A 14,996-nucleotide genomic window follows, 5' to 3' on the forward strand; every position below is an offset into this window, starting at 1 on the left:
GACTGAAGTTCATTTAGCTTTTTCAAACTAAAGAGGTGCAACTCCGGAACCGACCAGCAGATGGACTAATTGATATAAATTGGGAAGACTTGGAGCGTAACCTCTGGGTACTAGCCTAAATTGGCTGCTAAATACCACCCTGTTTTTATGGGGCTCAGAAAAATCTCTAACTATGGCGTGTAACTCCAAGCGTGACCAAGGTGTAAAGAGAACTTGTCTAAGTGCATGCTCTGATTGCTTGCCTTCAGCTGTAGGGCCAAAAATCTGAGTGACAATGGGGAGCTACGGAGCTGAAGGGCAGGGGTCAAAGGAGGAAAGAGGTTCCCTCTGTCTACAACCTCAGGGCCAAGGTGAACCTTAAGAAGTCAGCTCAGGGACTTCCCTGGTGGTCCAGTGGTTAAGACTCTGCGCTCCCAACGCAGGGGGCACAGGTTCAATCCCTGGTCAGGGAACTAGATCCCGCATGCCGCAACTGAAGATCCGCATACCGCAATGAAGATCGCGCATAACGCAACTAACACCTGGTGCAGCCAAAATAAATAAATACGTATTAAAAAAAAAAAAAAGTCAGCTCAGAAGAGCTGCCCCACAGACCCTCAGGCTCCCTTTAGGCTGCCCCACTCTCTTGGGCTCTCCCATTCCAGCCCTCCCCCCTCTGGGTCATCACTCACAGGGAACAGGTCTGTCTCCCCCACTGGATGGTGAACCCCCCTGAAGGCAGGACCTGGGCTGTCTCAGTCACCACCCTGTCCCCAGCATCATCCAGCACAGTGTGACAAATGAACCAACAAACGAGCACATTCAGTGTGTAGACAAGTCATCGCATCAGTTTAAAAGAAAATACCAACTATTGTGTATCAGCTTTCTACCATGGACCAGACTTGTGCTAACCACATTGTTATTAATAGTTGTGATTTAGTAGCAATAACACCAAATAAAAAATTAAACCGTTAAGCCATGAGATTACTTGCTTTTCTACAAATCCTTCCCCCCTCGGATCATATCCCTTCCATCTCTCCTCCATTACTCTTCCCTCTCCTCTCTATGTTCCTCCACACTGTTCCCCCTTCTAGTCTTCCCTCCTGGCGGTGCTCCCTCTGTATATTTTTTACCCCAGTTAGTCCTCCTTCGAAAACTCCTCTCCCTTCAGTGCTCCTCCCCCATCCCTCCTCCATCCCATCTTCTTTCCAGGTGAACTCCATCTGGGTGAACAACAAACTAATGATAGGAGAGTGCGATGTGGCCAAAGATCAAGGCCATTGGGCCAGGGATGAGTCCGTTTTAATTGCTGGGGAATTAGCTTTGTAAATAACCCCGGCCCCTGCCCCCAGCCCCGCCATGCCCCTCCCCCGGGGCGTGTCCAGTTTGGGCTGGAAGCTGCTTCCCCTAGAACAGTTCATCGCTGGGAAGGCGTGGAGGGCCCCTCTCCGAAGACAGGAGGAGAGCATCACAAGACAGCCAGGGCGGGAGCACGAGGCCTCAGAGGACACTGATGCGCTCGGCCAGCCCCTGCATCTCGTGGTCCCGGGGTGGGAGGCTCCCACCGAGCTCCCCGTCGGCTGGCAGCCCCGGCCCGGGCAGTGGGTGCTCTGCCACAAACTGCTCCCAACGCGCATCGTCACTCTCGTGCGTGATGTACCGTTCGCCCATCTTCCCCTCCAGCTCTCGGAGGTCCAGCCACGTCTGGTACTCCTGGGCGGAGGAGAACAAGGGTTAGTTTGGGTGCTGCACCAAGGGCAGGCAATAGCGGCCAGAGCTTCGCCCCCATATGATCTGCCCTGCCAGTGAGAAGCCGGGTACGAGGGAAGGTGAAGGCACACCCGTCACAACCTACCCAATTAGCTCCACCCCCTTCTACAGCCCAGCCAATGGGAGGCTCAGCCACGTTCCACGTCCATGAAAAATGTACCTACCTCCTTCACTACCTTAGCAGCCAATAAGAGATATGGCTCCACCCCTTCCTCTAACCCAGCCAATGGGTCAGCCCCTCCCACTTCGCTCTCAGCCCCGCCCCTGCATCACCTGTAACCAGGGGTGGCTGAGAGACTTGTCCACGCTGTAGCGCTTGCGCATCTTCACCTGCAGCAGGTTGTTGATGAGGTCGATGGCTGCACCGGAAGGAGAGAGACAGCTTAAGCCCTGCGGGGTGAGGGGCCGTCCCTCCTCCAACAGGCATCCCAGCCTACTCGCCTGCCATCCAGGCCTTCCTTCTGCACCGGCATGGAAGCCTCACCTGCACTAATCACTCACCCACCCATTTCCTCATTAAATTACACATTTATCCCCACCCCTCACGAGGCACACACACTAGATCCTACATCTCTTCTCCAAGTCTCTACCTCAGTTTCCCCATTCCTATGTCACCTTCATAAGTTTTGTCATACACAAGTACATACAGGTACATCTGTACTGTTCTTCACTTAGTATTTTTCTTTAAGTCAACTCATTTACCCAAGATTGCTGGGTTATGGACAAAGCAAGTTGGAAAACATTGTGTATTGTATGCTGCCATCTGTGTAAAAAAGGGAAAAAAGAATATATGTCCACATATCTGCTTGCATATATATATATAAAGAGACTCATAATAGCCATTGCCTTTGGGAAGAATGGAAGATAAAGAGTAAGAGAGAATTTTCACTTTAGACCCTTTTGTATATATAAAAATTTGAACCATGTACATAACCTATGTAAAAATAGATAGAATTTTGTTTTAAATCAATTCACTTTTTTCAACTTTTTAAGGTGAAAATACACAAATATTATATATTTATATAATGTATAAATATATATATATATAAATTATATAAAATGGAAACTTTACATCACCCTGGTCAGTGGAAATCCTAAGATCTCTTGCCATGTCCACAAAAATAAAATGAAAAGAAAACAATGTTATAAGATGGTAGTCACCGGTTTCCTACAGAAGGCCCAGAGTCGGAGGCCTGCTCTTCAGGAAAAGGAGGATTAGTGAGTGTCAGGCATTCAAGACAAGCCAGCACTCGTCCAAGGCTCCCTCCTTGATCATAAACCTTGGAAGACACCACTGTGTAAACCCCTCTGAGTACAGGCCTTGTCTACACAGTCTCCCTCTCACACACCCATCCACCCTCAAATTCACTCACATACGCCAATGACACGCTTTTACCGGGGAACTTCCATGCAGGTCCCAAAAGACCACTCTGAGGACCTCCAGCATTACTCCAAGACTCAAGTCAATCCACATCCCCACTGCACAGTGCTTACCTCTCTTAGGCCACCAGCACCTTCTCCTGCACTGCATAACCCCTCTCTGCCTGCTGCATGAGGTCACACCCTTCTAGGGCCCTTCCCCCTCCTCTTCACAGACCACTCAACAACCGTCTCGATCCCTTCTCTCCAACTCATCCCAGTATTCCCAGAACCTTGGACAGTCAGTACCAGGCACAAAGTAGGCACTCAGCACATACTTGTTGAAGAAACTGTTATGGGTAAATGATTGCCTTTTGTTTTTTCTTTGGCCGCGCCCCGTGGCTTGCAGGATCTCAGTTCCCCGACCAGGGATTGAGCCTGGTCCACAGCAGTGAAAGCACGGAATCCTAACCTCTAGACCACCAGGGAACTCCCAAATGATTGTCTTCTTAACTAACCTCCCTCCCACACTTCCTCTGTCTTCCTGAGCTTCTGGCTTCAGGACCTGCCCCTTGTTCTAACTTATTTAAGGCTTCTTGATGCACCCCAGTGTCTTAGCCCTGCCATTGGCTCACCCTCATACTTGGCTTTGCCCCAAAGCCACGGCCTCAGGACTTAATTTTCCCAGGCCCATCTTGAAGTCGGCAGGGGTATCACAAGGCCCATCACACTACCAGGCCACAATGCCACAGCCCCTATATGCAGAGATCCCAAGATCTGCCTCCAGCCTGGCCCCCAACCCCTGCTGCCCCATGCTTCTCTGACCTCCACCTGCTCCCAGGTTCCAGGTGTGACTTTGGTCTCAGGGCCGGTCAGTCCTTCTCCTGGACAGCTTCAGAAACCCTCCATGGCCCTACCCCTCCTCTAGCCATGCCCCTAAACCAGCTCCCTCCATCACTGGATCCAACACCATGGCCCCAGGCCCATCTCCATCCCAGTCACAGACCCAATACCCAGCAAATTAGCCAAGCCCTTGTTCCTCAACCCTGCCTCATGGTCCCACCGCTTCTGCAGGACTAACCCTTTTGGGGTCATAACCCCAAAGACTCCAGGCCCCAGCCAATGCCTTGGGAGGATCTGTTCCTTCTCTTGGCCACCCCAGCCCTTTGGCTTTCTCAGGTCTAGTCCCTCTCCTGGTCCCAGCCTAGACAAGCCAAGTCTTAGCCCCCAAGGCGGCAAGTGTCTGACTTAGCGCTGCTAGGGCACTTCCTTTCCAAATCACATGACCTAGTCTAGGCCTGAGTCTAGGGACCCCGGTTCCATACACCCGCTTGAGTCCCTACCCCAAAGTCCCAGGTCCTGGTGCCTCCCTGTTTAAAAGACGGCTCTCCCCACGCCCTTGCCCCATCACTAGGCTCCACCCTCATGACACCAGGCTCTTTTAGGGCCCAACCCTCCTGCGGCCCCGCCCATTCTTCCCACCATGCCCCCACCAGGAGGCGTCGCCCCTCGGCTCCGCCCAGGAGTCAAATGAGCCCCACACCTCCTGCTGAGATGCAGCTCCAAGGGCAGGCTGGGTACATGAAGGCAGCGTTCTGAATCTGGTCTTTGATGTCCTCGTCCTCGTTGAAGGGAAACGTGCCACTGAGGCTGACGTACATGATCACGCCCACTGACCACATGTCCAGCGAGCGGTTGTAGCCCTGGTTGAGCAGCACCTCGGGCGCCAGGTAGGCTGGCGTGCCCACCACCGAGCGCCGGAACGACTTCTCGCCGATGATGCGCGCGAAGCCGAAGTCACACAGCTTCACCTGCGGAGGCGAAGGGTAGAGGGTCTGAGGGTGTGTGGAGGTGGCGCTTCCCGCCCCTCCGCAAGTGTACCCCACCACGGTATTCCAGACAAAATCGAACGCTGGTTCGAATCCAGGTTCCTCTGTTCACTAGCTGGGTGACCCTGGGCCAGTGACTTCCTCTCTCTGTGCCTCAGCTTCCTCATCTGTACGAGGAGGAGGAGGAGGACGAGGAGGAGGAGCGTACCAACGCCTACATCAAAGGGCTGTCGTGAGGATTACATGAGTTCATCCATCTAAAGATCACAGGACAATAAATGCCCGGCATGCAATGAGGGGTCCATAAAGGCTGCCTGCCACTATACCTCTGTCACATCGAGCAGGTCTCAACCTCCTCGTGCCTCTGTTTCCTCTTTTGCACAATGGAGATGCTAACAGTTCCTACTTAAAGGGTAGGGTGTATGAATTGAAATATATGAAAAGTGTTAGGAGCAGCGGCAGGCATAGAGCGAGCCTTGGTGATCTCAGCGGAGGGACCTAACTTCTCCCTGCCCGGGTTTTGTCCTCTGGATTGGGAATGTTAACAGCAGCTGCCGCTCAGGCTTCCCTGGGGATTTAATGGGACCGAACATGTAAATCGCTGATGGTATCCAGATGGTAAACAGGTGAGAACTTACCTTGCCCTTGTTGGGGGCAGTCTAGGGTCGTGGACAGGCTTTAGAGCCAACAAGATCTGGGTTCAAGGTCCTGTCTGCTGCTTACCAGTGCATGGGCAGCTGCTACCTCTATTCACATACTGTCCCTCCCCTACTCAAAACCCTTCTCTGGCTGACTATTGCCCTGAGCCTCTGCTGCCTTCAAAAACAGCCACACCCCAACCCCTGACCCAAATCTCAATGTGACAGACATACCACCCTTTCCTAAGATCCTTTGCCCTTTTGACAGACCTTATAATCTTTTCCTTTTCTCAGATCCACCCTTTTCTACCTATCTTACAATGGAATATTATATGGCCACAAAAAGAAGTGAAGTACTGACACATGCTACAACATAAATGAACCTTGAAAACATTAACTAAGTGAAAGAAGCCAGTCACAAAGACCACATATTATATTATTGTATATTCCATATATTTAATTCCATTTATATGCAATGCCCAGAACAGACAAATCCATGGAAAGCAGATTAGTGGTTGTGGGTTGGGGGGATGGTGGGATTGAAGGATGTTGGCTAAGAGGTATGAGGTTTCTTTTTTTTTTTTTTTTTTTTTTTTTTTTTTTTTTTTTTTTTTTTTTTGCTTTTTTTTTTTTTTTTTCCCTGACCGGAGATTGAACCCGGGCCCCACCAGTGAAAGCATGGAGTCCTAACCACTGGACCACCAGGGAATTCCCCAGGTCTGAGATTCTTTTTTATATATATATATTTTTAATAGCTACTTTATTTATTTTTTTATTTATGGCTGTGTTGGGTCTTCGGTTCGTGCCAGGGCTTTCTCTAGTTGCGGCAAGTGTGGGCCACTCTTCATCGCGGTGCGGGGACCGCTCTTCATCGCGGTGCGCGGGCCTTTCACTATCACGGCCCCTCCCGTTGCGGGGCACAGGCTCCAGACGCGCAGGCTCAGTAGTTGTGGCTCACGGGCCCAGCTGCTCCGTGGCATGTGGGATCTTCCCAGACCAGGGCTCGAACCCGTGTCCCCTGCATTAGCAGGCAGATTCTCAACCACTGCGCCACCAGGGAAGCCCTGAGGTTTCTTTTGTGGTGGTGAAAATATTCCAAAATTGATCATGCTGATGGTTGCACAACTCTGAATACATTAAAAGCCACTGAATTGTATACTTTAAATCAGTGAATTGTATAGCATATGCATTATATCTCAATAAAGCTGTTAAAAAAACAAAAGTACAGATCTTTCCACCACAGGGCCTTTGCACAGGCTGTTCCAGCTGCCTAGAACACCTGTCCCCCCAAAAAACTACTCTTTCTTCAGATAGGTTTTCTCTGACTCTCCACTGGGCTATACAGTTATGTGAGCTCATAGAACTGTGTCACGGAACTCATCACAGATATAATTACATTTCTGTGACAATTTGATCAACAGTTGCTCTTCCCTCTATGATCTTTGCTGTCCAATATGGTGGCCACTGGCCACATGTGGCTGCTGAGCACTTGAATGTGGCAAGTGCAACTGAGGAACTACTTTCTATTTAATTTTAATTAATTTATATTTAAAAAGGGATCCTAGGGACTTCCCTGGCAGTCCAGTGGTTAAGAATCTGCACTTCCACTGCAGGGGGCATGGGTCTGATCCCTGGCTGGGGAACTAAGATCTCACGTGCCGTGCAGTACGGCCAAAAATAAAAAATAAAATAAAAATAAAAAGGGATTCTAGATTTTGTTACTGGAAAACTTTTAAATATGCTTGGAACAACTTGGGTGTGTCAATCTACTTTCCCAACAGTTAATTTTATGAAATCTAAGTACAAAACCGAGTATTTCTGATAGAAATTTAATATCTGAATTGAGATGTGCTGTAAGTGTAAAATACACACCGGATTTGGAAGACAGTATGAAAAGAAAGAATATTTCATTAATAATGTTTATGCTGGGACTTCCCCGGTGGTCCAGTGGCTAAGACTCGATGCACCCAGTGCAGAGGGCATAGGTTCGATCCCTGGTCAGGGAACTAGATCCCACATGCTGCAACTAAGAGTTCACATGCTGCAACTAAAGATCCGCAGCCAAACAAACCAATAAATAAATAAATAAATAAATAAATTTTTTTAAATAAAAAAAAACTCAATAATGTTTATGCTGATTACATGTTGAAATTGTCATATTTAAATATACTAGAATAATTATTAAAGTTAATTTCACCAGTTTCTTTTCACTGTTTAAAATGTGGCTACTGGAAAATGTAAAATTACACGTATGGTTCACATTATATTTCTAGTGGATATTACTGCTCGAAGTCAGAGTTTCTCATTCACTGCACTATTGACATTAGGGAAAGATAATCCTTTGTTATGAGGTTGTCCTGTGCACGGTAGGGTGTTTAGATGCCAGTAGCAACTGCCCCCCCAAACAGTTGTGACAACCAAAAATGTCTCCAACATTGTCAAATGTCCCCCGGGGGGCAAAATCATCCCCCTCCCCCCGCTGTAAACCAGTGGGCATAGAGATGGGGATGTCTCTACTTACCACAGTTCCTAATGCCCCAGCATGGAGCCGGGCACAAGGTAGGCACACAGTAATTTTTAGTTGGTGACCAAAATGAACTTTTAAAATGAAATGAAATAATCACAAAACATAGATAATAAAGCAAAAGCTTCACAGGGATGTGAAGGGCTAAATGAGAACCTGTAACTAAAGGCCCTTAAACACAGTAGGCACACAATCAACTGTAGCTGTTATAATCATCACTCCTGCTTAATCTGGTTCTGCCCCAAGGGGGTTCTCATCCACTAGTCAGAGGCTCATCAAAACTGTTTTCCTGGGGAGGGGGAAGGGTAAGCTGTGACAAAGTGAGAGAGTGGCATGGACATATATACACTACCAAACGTAAAATAGATGGCTAGTGGGAAGCAGCCGCATAGCACAGGGAGATCAGCTCGGTGCTTTGTGACCACCTAGAGGGGTGGGATAGGGAGGGTGGGAGGGAGGGAGACGCAAGAGGGAAGAGATATGGGAACATATGTATACGTATAATTGATTCACTTTGTTATAAAGCAGAAACTAACACACCATTGTAAAGCAATTACACTCCAATAAAGATGTTAAAAAAAAAAAAAAAGAACCTGTTTTGGGGAGCTCAGAATTTATAAGAATACAAATAATGGACGTAAGAATTTTAAAATATTTCTTATTTATCTGTCTAGATCTTCTTTGCTTAGCTGATTTTAAACTTGAGAAGCTAATTAGGCATTACTATATTTGGGTTTCAAAATAAATACATTTCTTGGGCCTTAAAAAACAAAAAAACCAAAAAAAAACAAACAAAAAAAAACTGTTTTCCTAAGAGACCCATAGAAGAAATTACCAGTGGCGCCCCTCTGATATCTGTTCTCTGCTTCTCCCCTTAACAAAAATCCTGAATTTTTAATGAGACACATGGCCACCGAGAATGAAAACTACATTTCCCAGTTCCCTTTGCAGCCAGCCACAACCACGTGATAAAGTTCCAGTCAATGGGATGTGAGAAGTGCCTCATGCAACTTCAAAGTATTGCCTTAGGGAGGGTAAGGGGTGTATCCCCTTGTATTTCTTCTACCCTGTTTCTTTCCTCCCTTCCTCCACCCCCATTATCTTTTTACAATTGGGGGCACGGCAGCAGCACATCATGGACCATGAAGACCAGGCAACACCATAGAGAGGCCAGAACAAGACAGCAGGAGCTGTGGTCCCAACACCATGGAACTGCTTTTTCACCCTCAAAATGCTTATGCTGGACCCTACTCGAGTGAGAAACAAGCCTCTATCTCATTTAGGCCATTATCTTGGGTCTCTGTGTCTGATTAATTATCTTGATTAATACAATCCCCACCCACCACCAGTATTGGATGGACTTCCCCAAATCAGGAGGAGACATGTCTGACCTGAGGAAATGGGTCCGCTGACGCCAGCAACACATTTTCCGGTTTCAAGTCACAGTGGACGATATTCTTGAAGTGAAGGTGTCTCAAAGCCACCAGGATCTGAGGGGAGGCAATGGAGCCAGTAAGAAAGTTAGAAAGGTCCCTGCCCCAAGATTCTGCCCTCAGCAGCCAGCCCTCCAAACCCAATCCATGCCCCACTCTTTACCCCTAAAGATGCCCCCCAGGACTAGGGGAGGCACTGGAGCACCAACGAAGAATTTCAGAGCCCCAGAACCATTTCCGTTAGAGATAGGAGTTGGACATATAATTCTAGGAAGGCTGAACTGGAGCAGAGATTTGTGAAGCTCCTGAGACACTTTGGCATGTGGATCATGATGAAAAAGTGCTATGAATAAAGCAGTGGCTTTCAGGGAGGTACTATTGTGTGATTCCATTTTTTAAAAAATATTTTTCAGCCATTAAAAAAATGGAAACAATACAAACAATACCAATATGACATGTTATAAATTAAACGTAACACCTTTAAGAGGTGGGGGGATTGTAGAGCCAGCCTACTAAGGTAGCAAACCTGGCTCCACATTTACTAGCCTGTTGCCTAGGGCAAGTTTCTTAACCTCTCTGGGTCTCAGTTTTCTCACCTGTAAAATGGGGGTAATAGCAGTACCCATCCTCATGGGTTGCTGTGAGCTTTAAGTGAGTTGAGGCATATAGAGTGCTTAGGGCAGTGTCTGGCACAGAGCAAGCACTCCATGTGAGAATTATTATTGTTGCTGTTTTTAGTTATTATTCTTGTGGTGGTCTGTTAGCAGACATATTCCTGTGAGTGTTTCAGATAAAACTTTTCCTGCTGTATCTATTAATTCAAGAGTATTCTATGATGGCAAAGTGAGCTGACTTAAAAAAAAACAAAAACAAAAAACTGTTACCATTTGTTACCACTAATCTATGGGAGCCATGATTTTCCTTGATTCTAGGTAACCCAAACAAAATGCCAAATACACCGGAAGTACAGAGTGATATAAGCATGAAGTTGTAATCTATATCTTAGAACTGAAGTATTTGTACTTTCTCATTGTTTTTGCTGGATGATTTTCGAGTACGGAAATGCTATTTGAAAGCTACTGCTGAGGTCCAAGCTCCTCATTCTACAGACAGGGAGACTGAGATCCAAAGATGTATATGGACATCCTCTTCTACAGATCTTCAGTTTTTTGATTTTTCCAACCCCTAGTAAATGTGGTGAACAAAAAGGGCAGATTGGAAGCTACACAGACCCAGGTTCAAACCTTGGCCAGATTGCTACCTAGCGATGTGACCTTGTAGCTGTGTGACCCTGGGAAAGACCTAGGAATCTCCCGCCACCTCAGTTTCCTCATCTGTAAGATGTGGATTATAGTAATACCTACCTCAAAGGTGGTTGTGAAGCCTATAAGTTCATGAGGTATAGGGCTTAGCACAGGACTTGGGGTGGGGCAGGCAAGAGACAAAAAGCAGAAATCTGCAAAGGGAAAGAGAAAGAGAGAGAAGAGCACAGGCAAAAAGAGAGGAAGAGATGAAAGACCAGAAAGAGAAACTGTCTCAGTTGCTGAAGGCAGGCAGTTTCCTCTCCCCACCTGAAGTCTGGATGAGCCTGCCTCAGTGGGTTTCTATCCCCACCCTGCAAGCCAGCCTGACAAAGGCACACAGCTTGGGAGAGCAAGGGTGTTGGGGCTGGGGAAAGGAAGCCAGCACAGGGGACTTTGCAACCAACAGAGAACATGTCCCAGAATCAGGTGTGGAACCAGCCAGGTGGGAAGATCTTTCTAGGAAGGCTGTGAAACTCAGAAAACGAAAGTAAACACCATGAACAAAATAAAGAGGAAAAGAAATACTGGGATTAGAGATGGGTACAACACAAGCAGCAAAGATCCAGGGTCCTTCATATACAAAGTGCTCTTACAATTCAATAAGAATAATCCAATTGAAAATTGGGCAAAGAGTGCATAAAGCACAGGTCAATAAACATGTGAAAATATGCTCAACTTCACCCATAATTTTTAAACCAGCAAATGAAGCCACATGAAGTATTATTTTTCCACCTTTAAAACTGGTGATTGGGCTTCCCTGGTGGCACAGTGGTTATGAGTCTGCCTGCCAATGCAGGGGACATGGATTCAAGCCCTGGTCCAGGAAGATCCCACATGCCGCAGAGCAACTAAGCCAGTGCACCACAACTACTGGGCCTGCACTCTAGAGCCCACTCGCCACAAATACTGAGCTCACATGCCACAACAACTGACGCCTGCGTACCTAGAGCCCGTGCTCAGCAACAAGAGAAGCCACTGCAATGATAAGCCCACGTACCGCCAGGAAGAGTAGCCCCCACTCGCCACAACTAGAGAAAGCCCACCTGCGGCAATGAAGACCCAATGCAGCCAAAAACAAATAAATAAAATTAAAAAAAAAAAAAGACTGGTGATTATATTGGGAATTCCCTGGCTGTCTAGTGGTTAGGACTCGGTGTTTTTACTGCTATGGCCTGGGTTCAATCCCTGGTCGGGGAACTAAGATCCTGCAAGCCATGCAGCATGGCAAACAAACAAACAAACAAACAAACAAAAAACCTGGTGATTATATTATCCAGAGTTAGTAAGGAGTGAGAAAATAGACACCCTCAAACTTTGTTGGTGAGAACAAAGATTGAAGGAGGTTTTAGAGGACTTCCCTGGTGGCACAGTGGTTAAGAATCTGCCTGCCAATGCAGGGGACGTGGTTCAATCCCTGGTCCAGGAAGATCCTACATGCCACGGTGCAACTAAGCCCATGCACCACAACTACTGAAGCCCGTGCGCCTAGAGCCAGAGCTCCGCAGCAAGAGAAGCCACCTCAATGAGAAGCCTGCACGCAGCAATGAAGACCCAACGCAGCCAAAAATAAATAAATTTATTAAAAAAAAAAAAAGAAAGAGGTTTTAGAGAATAACAGGGCAACATCTTTTTTAAAAATTTAAAGCACATTTCCCTGGGCTCGGGAGTCTACTCTTCGAAACGTATTCTATTGAAATTCTGCCACCAGAACCTGTCGATGTTTGTAGACAAATGTTCACAGGATGTTGTTTGCAGTAGTGGAATAGTGAAACCAACTACATGCTCAGTAACTGGGGAATTTGGTAATATCCGTCATGGGACGCAATTAAGAAAAAGAGGCAGTTCTGCTAACTACACACTGAAACAGAACAGTCTTCCAGAAGCACTGTTAAAGTGAAGAAAGTAAGAAGCAGAACAACGTAGCGTTATATATGTGAAATCAATTAAAATGCATGCACTTGTGCACGTGCGCACACACACAAATAACACAGATTAGTTTGACTTTACTCAGGAAAAGCACAGCTCCTAGGTTTAAATCCCACCAGCTGTGTGACCCTGGGCAAGTTACTTATAAAGTCTCTGAGCCTCAGTAAAATGGGAGTAATAATAACCACTACCACATAGGTTGCTACAAAGATTAAATGAACTAAAACAGTGCCTGGCACAGATTAAGTGCTCAATAAAGTTTAGTGACCACATTATTTATCACCCTCATTATCAGCATCCCCCATCCCAGCCCTGCCCACTCTGGGTGATTACTCTCCAGGGCTGGAGTTATTTTGGTCACCGCTGTGTCCTCACACCGCCCGGTATGGCCAGGCACAGGGGTTCAGGCAGTGTTTGTTGAACCATTTAATAAATGAATGAATGAATGAGCTCCTCAGAGAAAGGCCTCTCTCCCCTGCCTTTTTTCTTCATGAATAAAGTCAGGCCCAGTGAACCTGACTCATTATATAAAGTAATAAAAAATATAAAATAATAATCATTTATTACTTTTCTATAATAATAGTTATTATTATTACCACTCTATTATTTTCTACTTATTATCCTATTATGTTTCTATTGTTATTACTCTATTATTATTATTCTATTAACTGTTCTATTATAATCTATTATAATTTTAAAATGATCACTCTAATACTTTTTCTATGATTGTTATTATTACTCTATTATTACATTTTCTATTACTCGCTATTATGACTCCCACCCAAGGTCTGCCTGCCCTTGGGGGCACAGGGCACATGTGCGTCTTGCAGGGCAGGTGGGGAGACGGGGCGGGGAGGCTGGCGTTGGGCGGGGCAGTGGGCGGGGCAGGCGCACCTGGGTGATGAGGAACTTGGTGAGGCGCTCAGGCAGCCGGCCCTTCTCGCTGGAGAGGATCATCTCCAGCATGTCCCCGTGCAGCTTCTCCATCACCACAAATACCTTCTCCGGGGTCTCGAACATACACTCCAGGTTGACAATCCCCGGGTGCCGCAGACTCTGGGGTGGGTGGGGTGGGGGGCGGGGCGGGGGTCAGAACCCAGGTCACCCGCAAACTTGGGACCCCAGAGGGCAAGCCATAGGAGCAGGGAGACGACAAACAAGACAGATATCCCCGGAGGGTCGGCTGTTCCTTCCCTGGGGGTGCCACTGGGGGAGGGGAAAGGGCTTCCACAGCCCCAGACAGAACCACCCCTCCAGCGCCACCAAGTGTCCAGAAGGATCTTTACATCATGAAAGTCTGGTGAAGGTCCAGGGTTGCGGGAACAAGAGAAGGGGAGCGTGGAGAAATGGGAAGGAGCTTTGTACATCTGTATTTTTTAAATCCCTGCCCTCCTTCCCTTCCCCAGCCCTTGCCTAGCTGAACCCCATCTCTCCCACCCAGGTCCCCACCCAGCCTCCTCCCTGGGGTCCAGGTTCCAGCCCCACAGCCTTTCCCCCTAACCTCCAATAGCAGCCAGAGGGATCTTTCGAAAGTGCACATCTGCCCCTGTCCCTTCCTTGCTCAAAATCCTTCCATGGCTCCCCAGCACCCTCGGGAGAAAGCCCATAGGGTGTGACCCCCAGCCTCCCCACTAACCTCACCACCCACCACCTTTCTTCACATAAACCATCTAGTAACCTTGAACTCCTTCAAGTTCCTAGAAGACTTCGTGTTCCCTCTCACCTCTGGACCTTTGCACGGGTTGGTCCCTCTGCTCAGAATACCTTCTCTACCCCTTCAGTCTCAACATGCATGGTGCCTCCTCTAGGAAGCCTTCCCTGACTATCCCCAGACTGGAGGAAGTGGGAAGGGGGCAAAGGAGGAAGTGGGAAGGGGACAAAGGAGGAAGTGGGAAGGGAAGGCCCTTCCTGGGTGGGGAGGGAGGCAGAGCTGGACCACAGATCTCAGGGGTCACCTGCAGAATGGCCACTTCGTTCCGGAGTTGGCTCTCCTGCTTGGTGGGGAAACGCAGTTTGTCGATGACCTTTACTGCCACGTCCCGGCCTGTCTTCCGGTGCTTTCCTGGGCAGGGGGTAGGGGAGATGGGGAATGAGGGGAGCAGGACCTTCCAGTCCTGGCAAGAGGAAGCCCCCACCAGAGAGACACAGCCGGAGTTGGGCAGAGGTGGATGAAAGGCCATCATGGGGGCTCTGAGGGGTCCCCAGGAGAGATGCGAGGGGTGGGGGGCCCTGGG

At 47.7% G+C, this 14,996-nt stretch overlaps 1 protein-coding gene and 1 non-coding gene across 4 annotated transcripts in view; both read right to left on the minus strand.

Annotated features, from left to right (window-relative positions):
• Positions 1-656: 656 nt before the first annotated feature.
• The window catches only part of PRKD2 (protein kinase D2), a 32,847-nt gene continuing 18,507 nt past the window's right edge, over positions 657-14,996 (minus strand). For all 3 annotated transcript variants that reach the window (XM_057534807.1, XM_057534806.1, XM_057534805.1), the window contains 6 exons: positions 14,718-14,824; positions 13,657-13,818; positions 9,491-9,589; positions 4,652-4,919; positions 2,023-2,108; positions 657-1,692 (listed from right to left, as the gene is read on the minus strand). In XM_057534807.1, the coding sequence (XP_057390790.1) occupies positions 1,480-1,692; positions 2,023-2,108; positions 4,652-4,919; positions 9,491-9,589; positions 13,657-13,818; positions 14,718-14,824 (935 nt within the window). In that variant the 3' untranslated portion in view covers positions 657-1,479. The remainder of the gene's footprint in view (positions 1,693-2,022; positions 2,109-4,651; positions 4,920-9,490; positions 9,590-13,656; positions 13,819-14,717; positions 14,825-14,996) is intronic.
• On the minus strand, positions 6,212-6,283 carry TRNAK-UUU (transfer RNA lysine (anticodon UUU)). Its single transcript has one exon. It is a non-coding gene; the product is annotated as a tRNA-Lys (tRNA).

The sequence above is a fragment of the Balaenoptera acutorostrata genome, chromosome 19 (genome assembly GCF_949987535.1).
Source record: "Balaenoptera acutorostrata chromosome 19, mBalAcu1.1, whole genome shotgun sequence".
Lineage (NCBI taxonomy): Eukaryota > Metazoa > Chordata > Mammalia > Artiodactyla > Balaenopteridae > Balaenoptera > Balaenoptera acutorostrata.